The sequence below is a fragment of the Bubalus kerabau genome, chromosome 23 (assembly GCF_029407905.1).
Source record: "Bubalus kerabau isolate K-KA32 ecotype Philippines breed swamp buffalo chromosome 23, PCC_UOA_SB_1v2, whole genome shotgun sequence".
In the NCBI taxonomy this organism is placed as follows: Eukaryota; Metazoa; Chordata; class Mammalia; order Artiodactyla; family Bovidae; genus Bubalus; species Bubalus kerabau.
Window position 1 is genome coordinate 2,455,750 of NC_073646.1, and position 23,149 is coordinate 2,478,898.

General features: G+C 57.7%; 2 protein-coding genes across 2 annotated transcripts; both read right to left on the reverse strand.

The window, feature by feature from the left end:
* Positions 1-9,668: 9,668 nt before the first annotated feature.
* On the reverse strand, positions 9,669-14,574 carry MSRB1 (methionine sulfoxide reductase B1). Its single transcript, XM_055561734.1, has 4 exons — positions 14,377-14,574; positions 12,539-12,687; positions 11,844-11,958; positions 9,669-10,541 (listed from the first exon to the last, which is right to left on the reverse strand). The coding sequence occupies exons 1-4, from the start codon at positions 14,429-14,431 to the stop codon at positions 10,510-10,512; spliced, it is 351 nt and encodes a 116-aa protein (XP_055417709.1). The 5' UTR covers positions 14,432-14,574; the 3' UTR covers positions 9,669-10,509.
* Positions 14,575-14,858: 284 nt separating this feature from the next.
* On the reverse strand, positions 14,859-21,851 carry RPL3L (ribosomal protein L3 like). Its single transcript, XM_055561733.1, has 10 exons — positions 21,724-21,851; positions 21,067-21,259; positions 19,501-19,669; positions 18,249-18,384; positions 16,802-16,988; positions 16,547-16,707; positions 16,257-16,358; positions 15,701-15,796; positions 15,335-15,454; positions 14,859-15,081 (listed from the first exon to the last, which is right to left on the reverse strand). Exons 1-10 carry the CDS (start codon positions 21,724-21,726, stop codon positions 15,025-15,027), a joined length of 1,224 nt encoding a protein of 407 aa, XP_055417708.1. The 5' UTR covers positions 21,727-21,851; the 3' UTR covers positions 14,859-15,024.
* Between the last annotated feature and the right edge of the window lie 1,298 nt (positions 21,852-23,149).

The following is a 23,149-nucleotide window of genomic DNA, read 5'->3' on the forward strand; positions in this document are numbered from 1 at the left end:
AACAGGATTTGTTCCAGACAGTCTGGCTCTCGTTAGAGCCGCCCGCTCCACCTGCAGCACCCACCCACAACCTCAGCAACCACTTCTCAGGGCTCTGAACTCCAGCTTTAAACCCTGGTGGCCCCTCTGTCTCCCTGCCCCAGCACCAGCATTGGCTAGGCATTGGCTGTACTCCCTCCTGGGAATGCCTTTCCCTTAGTCCCTGGCCTACACACACACACCTGTTTGGAGACTTTCCAGGAAGAATTCACCAAGAACAGCAGGACCCTGAACACACTGCAGGTGGGGGAGTGATGTCCAGGGACAAGAGTCTGCTCAGTGTTTGGCAGCTGATCCCCTATCTCCACCCACCACCTGGCTCCCAGGTGAGTTGTCATTGTTCAGTCACTAAGTCGTGTCCGACTGTCTGTGACCCCATGGACTACAGCACACCAGGGTTCCCTGTCCTTCACTATCTCCTGGAGTTTGCTCAAACTCACATCCATCGAGTTGGTGATGCCATCCAACCATCTCATCCTCTGTCATCTCCTTCTCTTCTTGCCCTCAATCTTGCCCAGCATCAAGGACTTTTCCAATGAGTCAGATCTTCACATCCTAGGTGGCCAAAGTATTGAAACTTCAGCTTCAGCATCAGTCCTTCCAATGAATATTCAGGGTGGATAATTATTCCCTTCTCCGGGGGATCTTGCCAACCCAGGGATTGAACTCGGGTCTCCTGCATTTTAGGCGGATTCTTTACCATCTGAGCCATCAGGGAAGCCCTCTCAGGTGAGGGGTAGGTGCAGATCTGGGGACATCCAGGATGGCAGCCTTGGGATGTTTGTTCACCAGTGTATCCCCAGCACCTCATGGAGCCTGGTACCCGACAGGCACTCAATAAAGACCAGCCAGTGGAAGGATGGGAGTGGAGGGAGAGGCTGAGGAAGGATTTCTAGAGATGATGGTGAGGCAAGCGGCAGGACAGCATCCCAGTCGGCCAGGAGAAGGCTCAGCTCAGAGAGCACAGTGATGGGAGCTGGGTGGGGAGGCGGAGAATGTGTAGAGCCAAGGCCGTTCCCGGGGGAGTGGGTCCCAGCCTCCTCCTCCTCTAGAGCTTGTCCTCAGGCTCCTGCCAGCCCAGACCTCTGGTCCCTAAAGTGGAAAACTCCATCCTGACTCTGAAGGAAGAGCTTCATTGAAACACAATTCCCGTACCATACAATTCAGCCATCTAATTCGGCCACCATTCTCAAATTCAACAGTTTTCAGCATATTCACGGTGTTGTACAATCATCACCACAATGAATTCCAGAACATATTCATCACTCCAGAAAGAAATCCCAGACCTGTTAGCAGCTCAGTTCAGTTCAGTCACTCAGTCATGTCTGACTCTTTGCGACCCCATGTACTGCAGCACACCAGGCTTCCGTGTCCATCACCAACTCCCAGAGCTTGCTCAGACTCACATCCATTGAGTCGGTGATGCCATCCAACCATCTCATCCTCTGTCATCCCCTTCTCCTGCCTTCAATCTTCCCCAGCATCAGGGTCTTTTCCAATGAGTCAGTTCTTCACATCAGGTGGCCGTATTGGAGTTTCAGCTTCCACCTCAGTCCTTGCAATGAATATTCAGAACAGATTTCCTTTAGGATGGACTGGTTGAATCTCCTTGCAGTCCAAGGGACTCAAGAGTCTTCTCCAACACCACAGTTCAAAAGCATCAATTCTCCCCTCTCTCAGCCCCTGGCCACCACTATCTACTTTTTGTCTCTGAATCTGCCTCTTCTCCACGTATCGTATATGTGGGATCATACATTATATGACCTTCTGCAGCTGGCTTCTTTCACTCAGCGTAGTGTGTTCAAGGGTCGCTTATACTGTGGTGTGAGTGTCAGTGCTTCGCTCTTTTCATGGCTGCATAATACTCTGTGTGGCTGGACCACGTTCTGCTTATCTATTCATCAGTTGTGCTTTTTCCCACCTTTTGGTTACTGAGAATCATGCAGCTGTGAACGTTCATTTACAAAATCTCATGTGAGCATAAGTTTCGTTTATGTTGGGTATATACCTAAGAGTGAAATTGCCCAGTCAAATGGTAACTATGTTTATCCCTTTATGAAGAGTCCTCTTTCATTTTTTTTAACTACATGAAGCTTGTGGGGTCTTAGTTCCCCAACCAGGGATTGAGCCAACGACAGTGGAAGTGCCGGGTCCTAACCACTGGACCACCAGGGAACTCCCTGAAGAGTCCTTTTGAAGGTTAAATATGGAAGTTTCAGCATCTACGTCTCTGTACTCCTCAACCTCAGGGCTGCTGCCTTCCCTCCTCCCCAGGATGTCTGAGTGGCCCCTCCACCCTGCCTTGCCATCAGAGTCCAGCCCCAGCTCACCACTGGCTGTGTGACCTAGGGAAGGTGGATCACCCCCTTTGAGCCACATGGTGAAAAGTCACTTTGGGGCCCCAGAAGACAGTAGGCCATGGGGACTCAGGGCGAGTGGCTGTCCCTGTGCTCTGAGAAAGTGGCTTAACTCCTGCCCTGTCTGGTCACACTTCCTGTCCAGAAAAATCAGGTGTCAACCAGGCCTTTCTGTCCAGTCTGATCTCCCCAGGAGCCCCTTAGCTTTGAGCGCTCCACATGGCCCAATTTCAATTCCCGTTTCACCTCGTCTGGGTCCCCTGCCCAGTCAGGGGCCAGGCAAAAGTCCATCTGCTCACCCTCCCTGGCCAGCCATCGGACATGCAGAGAAGTTGGATCTAATATGGCAGAAGGGCCTGAGCAGGGAGAATGTGGAAGAGGAGGTGGACTGAGCTGGGTCAAGTACACAGCATCCCTGGGAGAGGGCCAGAGTGGGTAACCCCAGGGAGAGAGTCCAGGGAGCAAGGTCGTGGTGGATGGACAGACCAGCCTGGCCTCACAGGTCTATGAGCCAGCTAGCCCACTTGGGTCTGCATTTCCTTCGCAGACGGTAATGATTTCCCTGTGGGCGATTTTGATCTCCATCTACCTCCTCCACCTACCCATGCTCTCTGCAAGGCCAGGGATGGAGTCAGTCTTGATCCCTTCTGTGGCTCCCTGCCTAAGCATGGTGAGTGCTCATGAAACTTTGTTGAGTGGCTGAGTGACTGACTCTGCATGTATGTCTGAGACAGTCTAGGTGTGGAGCCCCTTCCCCATTCTCCTCTCCTTCCCAGGCTGTCCCCTCCCCAGCCCAGGCCCCCAGAGGCAGCATTGCAGGGTGTGCAGCTCTGCTCTGGAAAATGATTAATAACACCGTTCAGTCCCTCCCTCCATGGGGCACAGCTGGGGGAGATTTCACACATGCGGGGCTTCCAGAAACTTCCTCCCTGAGAACCACACCCTCACCCCCCAGACCCACTGCCCCGCAGCCCTCTGGGATTCCTCAGTCTGAGAGGGGAGCCGAGGGGAGGGGGCTGAGGCCGAGGGTGGGCCCAGCTGTCCTTGATTTGTGTGGGGTTTTTCCACTTCAGATGCCGGGTCTACCCGAGCATATAGAGGATGCGGTTTCCTTCCCGGGGAGGCGCCCCTGAGAGACGTCTCCCCACCTACCCCACCCACCCCCAGAGCCCAGCTCAGTCTGGTAGGGAGCGAGGGCCAGGAGGCCATGGGGAGGGGGGCGCGCAGCACAGCACAAAGCCAGCAGCAAGGCTTCTCGGCGATGATGGCGGGCTCAAGCCCAGCTCTGCCCCTCCCAGCGTGTGACCTGGGCAGGTAGCCAGCCTCTCTGAACTTCACTCTCCTACTTTATAGGGCGGAGATGACACCAGCCCCCACCTCTCTGGGTGCCTGGCTTTTAAGCTCTTTATGATACGGAGGCAGTGGGCATGTGACAGCAACTCTGGCACAAGAAGGGGAGCCCTGAAGGTGCTCCAACCCTGGGAGCCCTAAGTACTTCTTAATTTGTCCTCCTGGGGACCAGGCTGGAGAGGAAGGGCCTCCCTAGTCCCAGGGTGTCCCAGGTGGCACTAGTGGTAAAGAGCCCTCCTGCCAATGCAGAAGATGCGTGTTCCATCCCTGGTCGGGAATATGCCCTGGAGTAGAAAATGGCAACCCACTCCAGTATTCTTGCCTGGAGAATCCCATGGACAGAGGAGCCTGATTGGCTACACTCCATGGGGTCACAGAGTCAGACATGACTGAAGCAACACAGCAGAAGTAGCAGCAGGATCTTTTTCCCAGAGACCAGCTAAACGTGAGGACACAGAAGGACAGAAATGCTTGCAGAGCGAACAGGATCCCTAGGAGAAGGGGCACACTGCGTGTTCACACAAATGCGCCGAGCCTGCCTGGGGCCCTGGGGTTTGCCAGGAGGAGCCAGACCCGAGCAGGAATGGCCCCAGCTTGCCTCCAGGCACCCCCACCCCTCTCCCTTGGGTCTTCCTGGGGTGTGCGGCAGAAAGAGGCCCATTTGCCACCGGGCCCCTGCTTCCCCAGGAGAGGGCAGGGCTCCAAGTCCAGGATGCATAAGTGGGCCCTGCAAACTGCTTCCCACCCACCAGCCTGGCCCAGCTCCATTTATAACAGTCCTCCCAGGCTGGGAGTCCCAGCCTTACAAAGGAGAGGGCTGGTAACCGCCTTTAGACCCAAGGTGAGTCTAAAGAGGGGAGAAAGGGGGGCCCACAGAAACAGGACTCCCTCTGTCCCCCGTCCACCTCCTCCAGCTTTGCAGCCGCATGCTGGGCTTCTCAGAGCCTTGGGGAAGCCTGCAAGTCATCCAAGAACCCCCATGTTAGGCCGCTGGGGCTTTGTGGCCAGGTCTGTCTGTGCCCTGAAGAGGGCCCCCGTGGGCTGAACACATTCCATCAAGAGCTGGGGGCTAGTGCAAGCTCAGGAAGCCCATGCTCTGCAAGGGCCAGGACCATGCTCACATACACACAGGCAAGAGGGGCTTCAGAGGCCTGCCCACCGGCCCCTGCCACCATCCCCTGCCCTATGTGGAGAGCCCCAAGTTTGAACCTCCCTGCACACCAGTGACCTACTCACAGCCAGCAAGGCCAGGGAACAGCCCCCCACGGAGGCCCATGCCCACCCATCCCCTGCGCTTCCAGGGGAAACACCCCATGCCCACAGTTGGCCAGACAGACGGGCAGATGGGCATTCAGCCAGGCTTGTTCAACTGGGGCTTGGGAAGATCCAGAGCCCAGAGCCCCGGGGTCGAGCATCTTGGACATGTGCCTTGCACTCTGCTCTACTCCCCTCCAGACCCCCCGCTAAGTGGCAGACTCCCTGCTTGGACAACAGGACCTTCAAGCCTGACCGCCACACTCTCCTCAGAGAAGTGATTCCGCCCTTGTCCCCCATATGGTCAACACTGTCCTTCCTCTGACACTGGCTTCCCTGTCCTCCCCCAACTTCCAGGTACACCCCAGGGGCTCCGGCCTCAGAGATGGAGCATAAACACCCCACACCGACCGAGACTAAAGGACCAAAAAGCCACCAGCAGCAGGCAGATGGCATCCCAGGGAGCAGAGCCCATGGGCCCTTCTCCTCTCTGCTCCAGCCTCTAGCAGTGCAGCTGCCAAGCCCTTTGAAGCCAACAGGAGCTTGTAAATGTCCTGACTGGAGATGAAACATGATAAGACATGAAGCCAGAGGCTGCAACACAGATAATCTCCACAGTTTTACAAGGAACAAGTCATGCCTAGAGACAGGTGCTGGGGGAGCTGAGGCGCTGGGGCGGAAGGAGATTATCAGCAGGTAACCCCCTTCCTGGCAGCCCCCCTCTTGTATGCTGCCAGAACCTCACCAACCATCTTCCCTGCGCATCTTACCCCTAAGCTCTTCTAGCAGAGCCCAGGGCCAGGGGTAGGGTGACAAGTGGTCCTGGGGTTCCTGCCTCCTCCAGGCCATGGATACACTCACACAGATGTGTGGTTTATTCATCCTGAGACTATGTGGCTCCCGCAGAGGGAGCAAGCAGAGGCAGTGTGGTTTTATGCACGTTCATCTGGTGCTGCCATAGGCAGCCCCCTTTCAGGGCTCACTCTTTGGGGTAGGGAAAGAGATTGTCGTTGTTCAGTTGCTCAGTCGTGTCTGACTCTTTGTGACCCCATAGACTGCAGCACGCCAGGCCTCCCTGTCCTTCACTATCTCCCAGAATTTGGTCGAGATTCATGTCCATTGAGTAGGTGATGCCATCCAACCGTCTCATCCTCTGTCACCCCTTCTCCTCCTGCCCTCAATCTTTCCAAGCTGAAGGTCCGATACTTTAGCCACCTGATGAAAACAGCATCACTGGAAAAGACCCTGATGCTGGGAAAGATCGAGGGAATGAGATTCCACCACTCTAGAGTGGAATTTGCCTGATCTAGAGGCCCAGGCACAGGGGGTTTGGGTGCAGATGGTGTGCGTAATATAAACAACACAGTTACGATAAATAAATAACTCTGCTACCACTTATGGAGTCAGAGATCAAGGATCAAGCCAGAGAGGGGGTTCTGCGGAGCCTTGGCAGGCAGAGCGTGAGGGAACCACTGAGGGAAGTTACCTGGTCTGATGATTATTTTTCAAAGACCACACTGGTGGGGACAGCTGGGAGCTGTCTCTACTGTGCGGGAGAGAAGTGGACAAAGATGCATGGGAGGCGGAACCTCAGGAATTGGTGCCCCCTCAAATGGTAAAGAATCCTCCTGCAGTGCTGGAGACCTTGGTCCGATCCCTGTCTTGGGAAGATCCCCTGGAGGAGGGCCTGGCAATGCACTCCAGTATTCTTGCCTGGAGAATCTCCATGGACAGAGGAGCCTGGTGGGGTACAGACGATGGAATCGCAGAGTCAGACACTGAGCAGTTAACTAAGCACTCAGTGTGGGCCAGCAGGTACAATGAAGGTGTGGAAGGGCCACAGAGAGGAGGCTGGGGCTTCAGAGCAGGTGGGTCCCAACCAAATGCCCTGGAGAAGGGTCTGGGGCTTGGCTGGGGCTGGGAGGGATCAGTCACCACCTTCCCAGCCCCCAGCTCTGTCTACTTCTGCGGACTCCAGAAGGGGGCACACTAGGCCTCCACTGCTCTCCCCACACCAGAGCATAACCCCTGCTTCCTGCTCTGAAAGCAAGGAGTCTCCACCACTGGGCTGCCAAGGAAGTCTCAACCAGAAACTTTTTCTTTTTTACTATTTATTTATTTCCCTGCACCAAGTCTTAGTTGCCGGCATGTGGGCTCTTTGACCTTGGCTGTGGCATGCGGGTTCTTTAGCTGCAGCACGTGGGATCTAGTTTCCTGACCAGGGATCTAACCTGGGTCCCCTGCATTGGAAGGGCAAGGTTTCAGCCACTGGACCACCAGGGAAGTCTCCCGAGCAGTAACTGCCTTGAAGCCCACCAAATGCACCTCCGCCGCACCCTCGGACGCCAGGAGGCCTCTGCCCGTGGTGGAGGTTGCGGGGCACCGGCTTGTTGAGCCGGCCGGCTTGGAGCCGGGACGATGCGGGCGCTGACTCCTGGGTGCGGCGGGGAAGCGCGGCGCGGGCGGGAGCCCGGCGCGGGGACCCGCCCAGCGGTCGAAGCTGCTGCCGCAGCGCCCCCGGCGGCGCCACGGGGAAGTGCCGTGCCGCTCAGACCTGCTCAGGCGCTCCTGGGGCCCGAGCGGCCTCTGCCGGTCCGCCCTGCACACGGTCCCTGGGCCCACTCCCTGAGGGGACCTTGAAGACCGGTTGATTCAGAAGGGGATCATAGCGCTAGACCCCCCAGCAGGGCCTGGGATGGGGTGGGGGCACGTGGCCGGCTTGGTGGTGACCTTCACCGACCTCTGCTGGTGCCCCCTTCCACGTGCGGCCCCTGCCCACATGCATGCAGAGTGTCAGGGGGTCCTGAGACCTACCAACAGGACCGGAGTAGCACCCTCACCAGGGTCATGGCTCTCCCTGGCACTGGACTTGTCACTCAGAAGAAATGAAACCCTTGGATGAGCGAAAGCCCCAGGCATCATCAATTCAGTCATCTGCTCTGTGTTCACTGAGCCCGGTCTCCAGGCTTCCCAGGTGGCGCTAGTGGTAAAGAAACTATCTGCCAATGCAGGAGATATGAAAGACTCAAGTTCAATCCCTGGGTTGGGAAGATCCCTTGGAGGGGGGCATGGCAACCCACTCCAGTATTCTTGCCTGGAGAATCCCATGGACAGAGAAGCCTGGTGGGCTACAGTCCCGGGGTCACAAAGAGTTAGACACGGCTGAAGCGACTTTGCATCCACTCACACCTCCAGGCTGGGGATCAGCAGAGTCCCACTGGTCCCCTGCCTGAGGTGCCCTGCCCTGCCAACGCCCAGGCCTGCTGGCTGGGTTTGACAGAGCAACCGGAGCTGTCTGCCCCTGAATGCAACCCTTGGCTCAAAAGGCTGTGTCCCGGGGCCTCCACCTGGCAAAGAAGCAGGCAAGGGTAGGGGGCAGAGGGGGATGGGCTCTCAAAAAGCCTTTTGTTTCTCAAGAAGGAACTGCAGCTGCAGGCCAGAAGTTGTGATGCAATCCTTCGGGGGGTGGGGTGGATTTATGATTCCCCCCAGCCCTTGGTAGAGACGTTGTCAGGGGCCATCCACTTCCAGGTTTGCAGTATGAGGGGACCTTGGGGTCCTGGTGCTCACCCTCCTCACTCCCCTCCTCCCAGAACACTGCTTGCCAGCCCCCAGTTACCACCCTGTACAAATGAGCGTGAGGTCCCTGGGGTGCAGGCATCAAGCACTGCCACTCACAGCTCCCCTACAAGTCCCACCATCCCCAGGCCCAGCCCTCCGGGCTATAGCTCTGAGCCCAACGGGCAGCCACAGGGGCGTGGCCTGGACACATGGGCCCAGCTTGCCCCAGAAGGCCAGCTTGCTCTTGGGCCAAGTTCAAGCTCAAGGGTCACCCTAGCCAGGATGCAGAGCCAGGAGTGCTGGAAGACGTGAGCAAAGTCCAAGGTCCTTCCTGGCCCTGGAGCCCAGAGGTTCCTGCTGACCACTCAGCTGGCTCTGATTCATTCAAAGGGTTCTGGGCATGCAAACTGGCTCAAGGGCTTCCCAGGTGGGCTCAGTGGTAAAGAATCTGCCTGGCAATGCAGGAGACAGAGACGTGGGTTCCATCCCTGGGTTGGGAAGATCCCCTGAAGGAGAAAATGGCAACCCACTCCAGTATTCTTGCCTGGAGAATCCCATGGGCAGAGGAGCCTGGCGGGCTACAGTCCATAGGGTCACAAAGAGTCAGACATGACTGAGTGACTTAGAACAAACTGGCTCAAGCCTGTGAATTGACAGAGGGAGTCTAGTGTCTGTCTTTATGATTCAAGTTAGATCTCTGCTCATACAGGGCTTCCCAGGTGGCGCTAGTGGTAAAGAACCCACCTGCTAATGCAAGAGAGATGAGATGCAGGTTCAAGCCCTGGGTCAGGAAGATCCCCTGGAGGAGAAAATGGCAAGGAGGAAATCATCTTTATGATTCAAGTTAGACCTCTGCTCATACAGATCAAGTGAGATCAGACTTCCAATCTACTTTACTTTGAGAAGCACCCTGCCCAACTGGCTGACTCTGTAACTCTGTGTGAGTCAGATCATTCTGACAGCTGCTTTGACTCTGTTGACTGGCACGATGAGCCACCATTGGCCCTGCTGCCCTGGGACCCAGTGACTCCCATGCATTCCAGGCTTCAGTTCAATGACAGCAACTCTCCTGTAATTCCTGATGTTGTTAATAAAGACAGCAAGCCTGGGTTCCATTTGTTTACTGGTCTCCTCCTGATTACTCTAGAGAGGATTCAAGGTGGAAGGGGCTTCACTCTCCTCCCCCCAACCCCACCCCCACCAATGGCAGGGGCCTCAGAGCACATGCACTGAGGTTCGCTCACTGTCTACCGGGAGGGGTTGATGGGAAGCTGTGAGCTCGGGGTCCCCAGCCTCACACTGTCAAGGTGATGAAGCAATAGCTGCTTTCCTAAGCCCGAGTAAGGCAAGCTGCATCCGCACAGATGGTGCAATGGGGTTTGGGATTTCTCCTCCTGTAACCGAGGTCAGAGTCCATCCCCTCCGCCTGCTCCCCCAGGGGGTCACGGGTCATCACCACTCTGGCTGCCTGCAAGGGTTTAGCCAGAGAGAATCATAGAGTGACCGGGCTGGGGCAGCTGGCAGGGCCACCCCTATCTGCATCCTATCTCCTGGCACAGCCTGGAGAAGGTGGGCAAGAGCTTTGGTGAGGGCGGAGCCATCTTAGGGCTGGGCCCCATGGGGTGAGTCCAGAGAGGCAGCGAGGGGGCAGTGGGGTGACAGGAAAGGAAGGTGGGGCTTGCAGATCATCCAAAGATAGACCAGGCCTGGAGTCCACACCCTGAGACACCATGTGAGCCAACAGAAGGGCCCATCCTGGCAGCCGAGTGTGAGTCTTCTTCTCTTCCCAGCAAGAGCCTGTTCAGAGCCAAGGGCTCAGGAGTCTTCCTGAGGTTTCAGCTACTCCCTTCTCCCAACCCCGACACCCCTGCTCTGAATGTCTGCGGCTCCACGACCGAGGTGGGTGGCATCAGATGGTGTCCACCTGATCTGGGTATGGGCAGCCTGCCTACTGTCCCTGGGAGGCGGAGGTTTCTTCGGCTGAAAGAAATGAGGGAGGAGAGAGAAAAACAAGTCGCTGTTAACAGGTCTGCCACCACTCCCTGGGCTATCCCAGTGTCTCCAGCCTGCAGCTCAGGGAGGCCAGGAGGACCCAGACCCCTAGCCTGGGGGCGTCTGTGTGCCCGGTTCATCCGCTGAGACTGCAGGATAACCCAGAGTCTATCCTTCCTCACATGTCCTGGAGGACAAATAACTACAGAAGGACAAGGTATTATCAAACCTTTATCACATGCTGGCCCTTCCGGACACCTTCACTTAACCGCCACAGTGAGGGAACAAGCAGGTGCTATTAGCAACCCCATTTTACAGAGGGTAAAACTGAGACTAGGAGGACTTCCCTGGTGGTCCAGAGGTTAAGACTCTGTGCTCCCACTGCAGGGAACCAGGGTTCGATCCCTGATTGGGGAACTGGATCCCACATGCTACAAGTAAGAGTTTGTATGTCGCAACTGGGACCCAGAGCAGCCAAAGAAATAAATATTTGAAAAACAAAAACTGAGATTAGGGGCTGGCCACAGTCCTATGGGCAGCAAATGAGGAGAGGGAATTGAGCTACAAAGAGTGCAGAGAAGTTCAGAGGGCGGCTGGGGAGGCAGAGAGCAGAGGGCCAGAGAGGAGGCTGGGCTCAGATGGGGTTAGTTGCTCAGTCGTGTCTGACTCTTTGCGACCCCATGGACTGTAGCCCACCAGGCTCTTCTGTCCATAGGATTCCCCAGGCAAGAGTACTGGAGTGGGTTGCCATTTCCTTCTCCAGGCCTGACCCAAGGATCAAACCCGGGTCTCCTGCATTGCAGGAGGATTCTTTACTGTCTGAGCCACCAGGGAGCTCAAATAAAATGCACACAAATGAAAAATGGCCCCTAAATATCTACCAATGATGAATACTGCCAACACAAGCACACATTTGCTAGCTCCTACTGCATGCCAGGACCCAGCGCACTTTAGGGCAGCCAGTCTCAACAGGCCTGGGAAGGAGACTCTGCCATCACGCCCACTACACAGAAGAGGAGGTGGCTCAGACAGGCCGACAAGCAAGCCTGCAGCCACACAGCCCTGGTCCTCAGCCTTTGTGCTGCCCTGCATGTGACCAACCAGCGGGGGAGGCAGGACAGCTGTCTTTTGTCCCTGCCCCGCAGCCACCCTCCAGTGGCCCTGGGCAGAACCTGGGTGGTGTGCTTTGGTGCCCCCACCCTTTGTCATCATAAATGAACAAGAACAGTGTACCCTTGGGCCTCTGAAGTTTACACAGGCCTGTGCCCAGGTGCCAGGAAGCAAACGCACCTTTAGGGATGAACTTCAATGAGCTGCTGAAAATTCAGAAGCGGGACTGTCCGCGCTTGGGGCCATCGTTCAGGAACTCATGGCCCAGCCCGTTGCCACACCTGCCACAGGATACCTGGGGAGACAAGGCAGCCATAAAAACAGCTACAGCCATGGCCCCCACAATGGGGGTCCTCACGCCCATTTCCCAAGGTAACTGCTGTCGGCCCCATCTCACAGCCTCCCCGGAAAGCCGTCATTTCCCTGTCCTCACCAAGGCCCCAGGGTTTCCCAATAGTTTGGGGTGGCAGCTCCCCAAGCTGCGGCCAGAGGCCTGGAATAGACAGATGCTAGGCCCCCGCAGCTGAGGGGGAGTAGCAGGAAGGGGGGCCCGGTTCTCGGGTCCCCTTGGCCAACACCCCTCCCCCGCCTCCCTGCTGCTGCTGCTAAGTCACTTCAGTCGTGTCCGACTCTGTGCGACCCCACAGACGGCAGCCCACTAGGCTCCTCTGTCCCTGGGATTCTCCAGGCAAGAATACTGGAGTGGGTTGCCATTTCCTTCTTCAGTGCATGAAAGTGAAAAGAAAGTGAAGTCGCTCAGTCATGCCGGACTCTTAGCGACCCCATGGACTGCAGGCTACCAGGCTCCTCTGTCCATGGGATTTTCCAAGCAAGAGTACTGGAGTGGGTTGCCATTGCCTTCTGCTACCACCCACCTTTATGGCTCCAGGCCGATTGTGCTCTGGCCGCTTGGCCACACTGTCAGCATGGATGGTCTCGGTGAAAGCCGGCCACGGGGATGAGTGTGCGTACTTGGAGCGGCTGGAGAAGAGCTCATAGCCACACTTGGCACACACATAGATACCTGGGGCGGAAGGGAGGCAAGAGCAGAGATGCTGGCTCCAGCACCTTGGGGGAGAGCTCCCAAATCCTGGGCAAGACCCCAGGAGAGGACAGCAGGACTCAGGTTACTAGGTGGGCTACACATCCTCCCCACACACCCACCCACCACCCACAGGCCTGGACATTGACTCTGTAGGGGAGACACGGCATGGAGTTCATGTTGAATGGTTCTGAGCCTGTGCCAGAGACCAGGAGAGTCACTTTTCACACTTATCTCACTGGCTCTTCTTAACAACCCTGTGACGCAAATGTTCCCATTTTACAGATGAGGAAGCTGAGGCACAGGCATACAAAACATTCAGCTACAGGGTGTGCAGCCAGGAAGGAACCCAGGCAGTCTGATGAGGACACAGCTCTGCCCCCCAAACACGCAAACAGGCCCCACCACCACTAGCCCACCTCCCTTCCCATGTGGCTGACCCTCTGCCCAAAGAAGCCTTGAGCTGGATGCCCAGCCACCGGCCTGCTCTCCAAACAGGAAAAGAAAGATCCCAGCAAAAACACTTCCGGTCCAGACAGAGGGCCCAGGAAGACAGAGGGGCAGGGAGAAAAATGGGTTAAACTATCCCCAAAAGATCACTTTGATGGGGGGAAAAAAGGTTGCAAAATTGACTTGCAGAACAGGAAACTGCTTGGGGGTCCCTCAAGGGGTACTGAGTCACCTTTTGCCCCCTGCCAGGCCTAGAGACAGTCTACCCTGGAGTCCATGACCACTCAGCGTTTACCAGTAACTTGAGGAAGAAAAGAGGAACCAGGAGGTACTGTGGAAGTGAGGTTTCTAGTGTGGCTGAGTACCCGGAGGACAACCCCAAGTCCCACAACCAGAGGGTCCTATGTCGCAGCTGGCTCACAGAGATGCCAGGTGTCACAACCCAGCCCCCTAAAGGGTTGACACCCAAGAAACCCCGCCCAGGGGTAGGTCGCAGCTCTAATCTTGCCTGTGGACATATTTTTACCAAATTAGTCCATGATCAGGCAGCACAGCCCAGAATGTGATTCACCTGGATCTCTAAGCCTGGGTCCACGGCTGAGGGTGGGCCATGCCCCAACCAACCACTCACCCCCCACCTTCCACCCCTCCTAGCTGGCCCAGGCTGTTCAGTCAAACTTGACTGGCCATTGGCAGCCTGGCCTGGTTACCCAACCCTGGGCCCCCCGAGAAGGCTGGGGAGGCACCCAGGTAGTTATATTTGGATCCCAAAGAAACATTCTGTGCTTTCCAGCTCACCCCGCAGGTCTGGGGAACTGCGGAGGAGAAAAGGCTGGGGTCATAACCGGTCGATGCCCCAAGGAAAGGGAGCCAGTCACAGGAGCTGCCCCTGGACAGGACCTTCCAGCGCGTCCCTCTAAAGTCCCGATCCTGACCGGGATACCCCGAAGGGCGTCGCCTCCCGCGCTTACCCCGACCGCACAGATTTCCCCGGAAAGGGCCACGCTCGCACTCAAGGCCTGTGCTCTCTCCAGTGTCTCCCTCCCCTCGGGTACCCCTACTCTCCGGGCCCCCCAGACTCCTCCCTCCTCCATATCGCCTTTGCCCCGCATGCGCTCTTCCCCGCGCGGCCACACTCGTCCGGCGTTCCTGGGGCTCCACCGCCACCCGGAGGGCAGCGACGGCCCGGCCCGCTGTCCTCCCAGAAGTTACAGATCGTACCCGGCTCAAAGTGGTTCTGGAAAATCTCGCCCCCGAAGAAGCTGCAGAATGACATGGCGCCGGAGGCACGGCCGCACGCCCGCCGCTTCCGACGGATCCGAGGCCAGACTCAGGACCCGCCGCTTGTGTCCGCCTAGCGAGAACCAATCCCTCTCTGATCCCCACCGGGCCCAGGAGCCCCGAGGCCCAGCTCCCCCAGGCAGCCAATCAGGTCCGGGGATGCCACATACCCTCGCAGGGCCCGCCTCCCACTGCCCCGCCCCTTTCCGCGGACCAATCCCTCCCCGGGGCTAGCTCTCTGACTTCCGCCTCTGGGAGGGCCCTTCCGAGGACACGCCCCCTCCATCTTCCAGCAGGCCCCGCCCACCACCCAGGACCTTGGCTCTGCGGTTCCCGAGGCCCCGCCCCGAGCCGCAGTGCGCTCAGCCGAACTGCGTCCGCCACCTGGCGGCGGCTTCAGAGAACCGGGAGACACGTCAGCTTTCTTCCCTTCCCGGCTCTAAGCCCCGGAGTACCGGCTGTTGACCAGCCTTTCCGTGCCCTCCAACTCTGAGACACCGCGGAAGAACTGCCTCTGGCTTTTATTAGACTAGGGCACCAGCGGGGGTTGCGCCGCGCTTCTTCCAGGCCCCCTCCGTTCCATCCTGCCTACAAGTCTCCCGAGGTCTCCGGCTTTTCCTTCTCCAGATGCTTCTTCTGGGGACCCTGGCGGGCGAGGGACAGGAGGAGGGTTAAGTCACAGGGTCTCACCAGCCGCCTGGGTTCTCGGAGCCAGTCCCCGCGCCCCCTCCCGCCAGTCCCTCCCCTGCTTCCTTTCCGGCAAGACCGCGTGCCCAGGACTAGACCCCTGAAAGCCCCTCCTTTGGATGAGTGCAGGGGCATATGTGCCACAGATGCCTGCCCTGGGGCAGATGGGATGTGGGGTCTGAGCCCCAGAGAGCAAGGCGGATGGGCTCACCATGAAGGCCCTCTTCTCTTGGGCTGTCTGGAAGCGGCCGTGGCCAAACTTGGAGGTGGTGTCAATGAACTTGAGCTCGATGTTCTCCAGGGCCTGGCGGTTGTGGTGCACCAGGAGGGACTGGGGCCCGTGGGAGAGGGAAAACAACAATGCGGGAGGTCCCCACTCAGCCCCTCCCATCACCCCCAGTCCACACAGGAGGGTCTCACTCAACCCACCTTCTGTTAGAACCCCTCCCTTTTTGCTTTCCCCACCCTGCCCTCCTGGAGCAGGCTGGAGGACAGAGCAGGCCAGCCCCCCACCCCCAACACACTCACTCCACAGCCCATGGGGCTCCCACTCCCCAGCTCGCCACCTGGCACTGACCTTCCTCAATGTGATGACCCGCTTCTTGGTGCCCGCGATGCAACCCTTCAGCATGACGAAGTCGTTGTTGACTTCCCCGTAGTGCGGGAAGCCTCCCTGAGGGAACGTAGGTCCAGAAAAGAGGCTCTGGGTTTAGGGGCAGCTGAGAAAACTAGGGGAACTCCCCTGGCCTGGGGTGACACTCTAGATCACATCAGGACAGTCTCTGAGCCAGACCCTAAGTCCATCCTGCGACTGTCTTATTTAAAACTCTGTATTTTACTGAGGGGGAAACTGGGGCTAGGGGTGGAGGGTGATGTCACTGCTCCCAGCCCTACAGTTGCCACATCCTGCGGCTGGGGTGTGAGCCCAGGCAGCCTGGCTCCAAGGGCAGAGTCGGAGCTGCTGCACCCCGAACACTGGGACAGCAGCTGGAGGACATGCTGTCTGCAGCAGAGACTCTGAGGCTGGCGGCGGCTTGCTGGTGCCTGAGTTCTTGGGGAGGGTGGTGCCCCGCAGGCTTGCCCCACACACACACACACCAGACCCCTCAGCCAAATCAGCCACCCACTCTCACCAGCGGCGTGATGGATTTGTCAGTCACGTCGTAGCTAGTGGATGCATTGTTCTTAACCACCTTCCCGTCCTCCATGTGGAGCCCCCGGCCAATGCGGTAGATCTGCCAGGAGGACAGAGCATGTGGGGGACAGCAGGTGGCTTCTGGGGTCAACAAGATGTCCATGCCCATGAGAACGTGGGCTGAGACCCAGGTGCTGGAGGAGGCATTTCAGAGCCTCAGGAGCGATGAGGTGTCTGGGTCCCTGGGGTGTGGCCATGGACATCCCCCCACCAGACCTGCAGGCACACCTTCTTGTTGAGCTCCGTGCGGTGATGGTAGCCCTTCTGCCCAGCCCGGGCGATGGAGCAGCCCACGCGGGCAGGGTGCCAGGCACCAATACAGGCCACCTTGCGCAGCCCCTTATGGGTCTTCCGCGGCAGCTTCTTTGTATGCCAGCGGCTCGTGACACCTGCAGGCAGGAGGGGCTGGTGGCTGAGAGGCCAGTTTGGTCCCCACCCCCTCCAGGCAGCCTTCCTGGAGCCACCACCCCCATGCAGCCCTACCTTTGATGCCCCTGCCCTTGGTGACGGCAATAACATCGATGATCTCATTCTGGCTGAACACGCTGTGGACGGGCACCTGCTTCTCCAGCCGGGCCTGGGCCCAGGCTACCTTCTCAGCCACCGTGCCGCCGTTCAGCTGGACCTCCATGATGTGGGCCTTCTTTTGCCGGAAGGGCAGCAGCTTCATCTGACGGATGCAACATGGCTGGTTGGTTCCCAGAAAGTCACACTGACACCCCCCCCCATCTGTAGACATGGCATGGCCAGCTGGTGTCCCCTGGCAGGCCTCTATGCACGTGTTCATTCAGCAGATGATCCTGTCCTCTGGTGTGGCTGCATGTCCCATTCTGTGTGAGGAACTGGGGACACAGCTTGCCATGAGCAGACAGGGTCCTGGCCCCCATGGAGCCATCAACCAACTAGGGAACAGAAGCCAAGAAAACTCTTGGAGAGGCTTATGTGTTGTGATGGAATAGAGGGTGGAGGAGACAGTCATCGCATGTGAGGGTGGTCAACGAGGCCCTGTCTGAGGAGGTGACATCAGAAACAAGAAGGATCCACTAGGCGAAGATCTGAGAGCTTCTAGGGCAGAGGGAACCGCATATGCAAAGGCCCTGTGGCAGGGAAGATCCTGGTTGGTAGGAAGGGGGACAGAAACAGGGCCAGTGTGTCTGGATCACGGTGAACAAGGAGGAAGGTTCAGGATGGGGAGAGGCGAGCAGAGGCCTGGCCAGACAGGTCTCATGGGGATTAGCTGGGGATTTATTCCAAGCGTGGGGGCGATGTGGTCAGACGCGTGCTTTTAAACATCTCTGTGCCATGTGAGGCACAGGCTGTGGGGACCCCCCCCCCCCCAGCAGAAGCAGGGTTGGGTTAGGTCACAGCATAGGGCTCAACCAGCACAAATGGATGACCTGCTGGGGGCGCAGCAGTGAGAGGAAGTTACAGACCATGAAGTTCATGTCCATGCACGGAGACAGGTTAACCAATGACGCACATAACTGGAACTGCAAGTGTGAGAGTAACTGAGGCAGGTGGGCAGGGCCACCGCCACGGGCCTGGAAGGCTTCTCTGAATGTTCCAGAATAAGGCGGAAGCTGTTGGTTACCTGGACCCTACTTACAGATGGGGTTCACACACATGTGCCCAGAGGGAGGACCCAGCCCTCCACACTGCCACAGGGCAGGAGACCCGGGGCCTCCGGGGCCTTGGTTGCCCGCTGCTGTGGTCAGTGCCCCGCAGCCTGCAGAGCTCACAGACGCCCATCACGCCAGCCCCAGGCTGCCAGCGGCCCACATGACTGGTCAGCCAGCACCCTGGGCCTGTGCCCGGGGCTCATGGTATTTTTAGGCTGACATTTGTCAGGGCTCCCGGAAGCCCGGTTGGGGGAGGGTAGGCCTGGGGGCTGGACTGACTAGCCAGTGTGGACCAGAGAGTGGGGACTGACCTGGGTGTGGACGATGACCCGGATGACCTTGCAGTACTTCTTCATGGCGGCAAAGTCCTTCTGCAGCTGCTTCTTGCCGTCGGCATCACGCCACCTCTTACAGGCCTTGGTGAAGGCTTTTTTCTTGCTCTTGTGCCTGAGCCGTGCACACAAGGTACTCAGTGGGGTGAGCGGGGTGGCCTCCACTGCCCATAGTCCACCAAGCACAGGCTAGATGTCCCCCTCCGCCCTCCTCCCCTTCCCAGGGGAGGCACTGCTGGGCCCCTGGGGTCCCTGGGCTAGTTCCAGTCGCCCTCTTTAAGCATAGATGGTCCCACCCTCAAGGCCTCAGTTTCCTCCTCCATAAAGTGGGTACCCTCCCTGCCTCCTGGAGCTGAGAGTAAGCAGCCGTGCAGGAGCCCCGGGAAGGGACGTGCCAGCCGGCCTGTGGCCACATGCCCACCTGGCCGCGGCTGCTGAGCCCACTTCTAAAGTGAACAGCCGGGACTGGCCAGGCCCCAAGCCCTGTCATGCCTAACCCTCCGCAGGACACTGGAAGATGGACATCAGTATTCCCACCCTACAGACGAAGAAACTGAAGTTCACGAAGGTCAGAGCCCCCGGACGAGGAGCAAGCTGATCACAACTGCAACAGCAAACATAGGCCAGGTGGCACTTGCCAACCTCTTTTTCTGTGCTGAGCACTTGACACGCACTGCTCATCTCATCCTCATGACGGCCCCATGACGCGGGGACCTGTCCTGTTCCTGTGTGATGGTGTCTGTGGTGAGTGTGTGTATGGCAGAGGGTGGGGTGAGAGGAGATTCTAAGAGGTCCATCAGCTTGCCTGTGGTCACACAGCCTGCTCTGACACTGGGGCCCAGGACCCTCACCTCCCGTGGAGACTCTGGTGCCTCTACCTCCATATGGAAGGAGGGTCTGTGAGGGTCCTCAGGCAGGGAGGGGGCCTTCCCTTTCAAGACTTAATGCCAGGGAAGATTTGAGACCTAAAGATGCCTTTCTTTCTGATGAGCTTGTCAGTTGTCATTTCCCTTTTCACCCTGGCTGCTAGGAAGCTCAGAACCAGCTCTGACAGGCATCACCCTGGGGGGAAAACGTTTGCTTTCTTTTTTTCCGCTAACAACTTCCTCTCCAGCCCTTAGTCCTTGTCTTCTCCTGGAGTGAAGGCACCACACACACACACACTTCCCTGTCTTCTGCTCGCTGTGACACCCCTCCCCGCACCCACCCACCCTGCAGGAATGATCCTCACCAGTCCTTGTAGAAGCGGCGGCGGCACTCATCACTGAGATGCTCTGCAAAGATGGTCTTGAAGCTCCGCAGGCCCCGCGGGGTGGCCACATAGCCCACCACACCCACCACCACCAGGGGTGGCGTCTCCACAATCGTCACTGCCTCCACCTCCTCCCGCTTGGAAATTTCTGGATGAAACCCAGAGATGGAGAAGACATGGTGGGGGGGCCTCCGTGTCCCATGGGGAGGAGAAGGGTGGAGGAGCTGACCACAGCCCCATCCGCCTGCGAGAGCATGGAGCACCATAGCCCCAGGGCTGCTGTGGACAGAGGCCCCCGTGCGCAGGGCCCCAGGCCCCCAGCCCTCAGCCTCCCCACTCCCTGCCCTTCTCCCTGCTCTGCCGTGTGCGTGGAGTCACTGCCGGGCAAGACCCCGCCATAGGTGTCCACGCGAGCTCTGACTTGGATCTCAGGCAAGGCCTGACCTGCTCCTGCCTCAGTTTCTCCACCAGGCTGCCCGGGAGAGGGCCAGGAGAGCCACAGCCTGGGCAGCTTCCCCCAGAGGGTCGGGCTGGCCTCCTGCAGTGGAGTACAGAAGAGCTCTAGAAGAAACCAACGACTGGTCCAGACCCATGATTTTATAGATGGTGTTACTGAGGCTGATCCAAAGAAGTGTACATTTAAAATATATATTAGAGGACTTCCCTGGAGGTCCAGGGGTTAGGACTCTGAACTTTCTTCGGTTCAATCCCTGGTCAGGGGGGCTTCCCAGGTAAGTGCTAGTGGTAAAGAAGCCATCTGCTAATGGAGGAGATGTAAGAGACGCATGTTCAATCCTTGGGTCAGGAAGATCCCCTGGAGGAGGACATGGCAACCCCAGTATTCTTGCCTGGAGAATCCCACGGATGGGGGAGCCTGGCGGGCTACAGTCCATAAGGTTGCAAAGAGTTGGACACGACTGAAGCAACTAAGCATCACAGGGAACTAAGCTCCCACCAGCCTTGTGTTGAGGCAAAAATATATATATACAATAGAAGAGATGAAGAGCAGATGAGGGTTTCCAGGAGATTGGGGGTAGCAGCTGTGGCTGTAAAAAGGTCACCAGGATGGACTCTTGTGGGAATGAAGTGTCCCAGGGTGGTGGGTACATGCATTTACATGTGACAGAACCGCACAGAACTACATAAACACACATCTTATTCAGGAGAATCCTGCATGTCACTCTCTGGCTGTGACATAGTACCATGGTTACAGGAGACGTTTCCATTGGGGAAACCTTCAGGGTACGTGGCATTCCTCTTAAAACCACACGTGAATCTACGATGATCTCAAGACCAAAAGTATACTGTCACACCTGCCCTGAATCCCAGCTCATAACTTCTCCATTTCCTCATCTGTGAACCAGGGGCGATGACAGATGGCTTCTGGGGGCGTGGCCAGCAGTCAGCCTCTGACCCTTTCTGGGGCTGTTCCCCCTCCGTGAGCCCAGCTGTGGCTCCTGGCATCAGAAGGGCCTCTAGATCTCCCGGAGGTCTGGGGTGCTCTGCCCGCCCCCCGCCCCCAGCAGGGCCCCTCGCAGCACTCACTGAGGCCAGGCCGGTGCACCTCCCGCAGAGTGTGCGTCATGCCCGCCTTGTAGCCCAGAAAGGCCGTGAGGTGCACGGGCTGGCTGGGGTCGTCACGAGGCCACGTCTTCACCTTGCCCCGGTGCCGGCGGCTCCTCTTGTGGGGCAGGAAGCCCAGGTGTCCATGCCGGGGGGCAGAGAACTTCCGGTGGGACTGGGGGTGGGAGGGGAGGTAGGTCAGAGCTGGGGTCTCCCCGGGAGGGGCAGCTAGATGGTCCCAGAGTCCAGACTGGAAGTGAGCCGCAGACCCCAGGCTGCGGCCGGTGGTCCTCCGGGCCTGCATCGTCCACGAGAAAGGAGGGAGGCTTCGCCGAGGGCAGTGTCTTGGGGACAAAGCCAGCTTCGGCCTCTGGCCCCCAAAGGCTCCCCGCTTCAGTGGTCCTGCCCAGCTGGGCCCAGCAGATCCTCGCTGTGGCCAGGGCAGAGGGGCAGGGGGCCACTGCCATCCATCCCCCCACCTTGCTGGTCCTGGAGGCCTGAGCCCAGGCCTCCCGCTATCCCCGTACTCACTGACCCCTTCACAGGCCCACGGACCTTCTCTGCTGGGAGAGACCCCAGGAGCCCACCTGCCCCTCCCCAGGAGGCCTCCATGCCCTGACCCACCCACAGCCCACTGACCATGGCAGCTAGTCCTTCGGGTCAGGAAGGGAAGGGGCCTTCCCAGCAGGCGCTGGAGGTCGAGTGGCAGGGCCAGGATGCACAGTGGCCAGATCCCAGATTTAGCCCCTGGCAGGGGAGCTCTGTCATCTCCCGTGGCGGGTGTGGGCTCTGGTGCCAAGAGCGGGCCTGGCCCAGGGCCAGGTGAAGGGGGGCAGCTGGGGCAGCCGGGCGGACACCTGGAGCCAGGGCTGGCACTCCTTCCCCAAGGGTCCTGGGATGGTCACACACCTTGTCTTCTGCCTCACGGGACCCTCCAGGACAGGAACAAGTTGGCCTGGTAGAGGGCTGAGGAGCCCAGGTCGAGGGGCTTCCCTCTGGCAGCTGCCATTAAGAGAGTCTGCATCCAGTTTGCTGGCCTTGAAGCTGAGTGGATTCCTGTCCTGTCCTGAGGGCTGTGAGCCTGAGCTGGGCAAACTGGGGGGAGACGGCGAGGGCTGGATGAGTGCCCAGAGGATCACCAGAGTATCATTCAATGTCAAGGCCCTGGACTCCAGTAGCTGTGAGCCAAGAACTCTTAGATACTTTTATGAACTTATATATTTTTTTGGAACTTATGTTTTGAAGCTAAGTTTTGAAAGAAAAGGGGATTGAAAACTCCTATTTTTTTTTTATTCAAAGAGTCCATGGCTATAAAGCCTTTTAACTTTAGAGCGAGAGATTTTTTCATATTTTTTTATTTGACTGCACTGGCTCTTAGTTGCTATGTGTAGGATTCTCAATCTTCATTGCGGCATGCAGAATCTTTAGTTGCAGCATGTGGAAACTAGTTACCCAAGCAGGGATCGAACCTGGCCCCCTGCATTGGGGGCACAGAGTCTTAGCCACTGGTCCACCAGGGAAGTCCCAGAATCAGATTTTTTATAGGCCTGAGATATCTCTGCAAGGTCTGTAGACTTTGCATCACTGGGTGCTAAAATTCTGTGCTAATGAAATGTTATAATTCTTCATTTTTGTCATTGTTTTTTAATGACAAAGCTATTTTTAATCCTTTGGGCTGCGACCAGCGGGGAAAAAAAAAAATCCCTGGGCAGTGGTAACCCCCTCAGCCCAGAAGTGACCCGGGGAGAGGGACTCTCTGAAGGAAGGAAGCAGAGAAAGGACACACTGCAGACTCAGGGCACACACCCTCATGCTGCACCAAGGAGCACGTGCTAGGGGCTGCAGACACACAGGAGCCATGAAGCTTCTTGGGTTCCCCCTTCTCGTTTGCCTTTTTCTTTCTGCTGCATGATCTCCAAGTCTGACTGTGGCAGGGTGGCAGCAGAAAGCCGTCATCTGGGCGCTTTCCCTTAACGAAGTACTGAACTCTGCTTTCGCTCATTCCTGTCATGGTGATGCCTCTGGCCCACCGCCGTTGGGTCCCCTGGTTCAGTCCGACACTGCA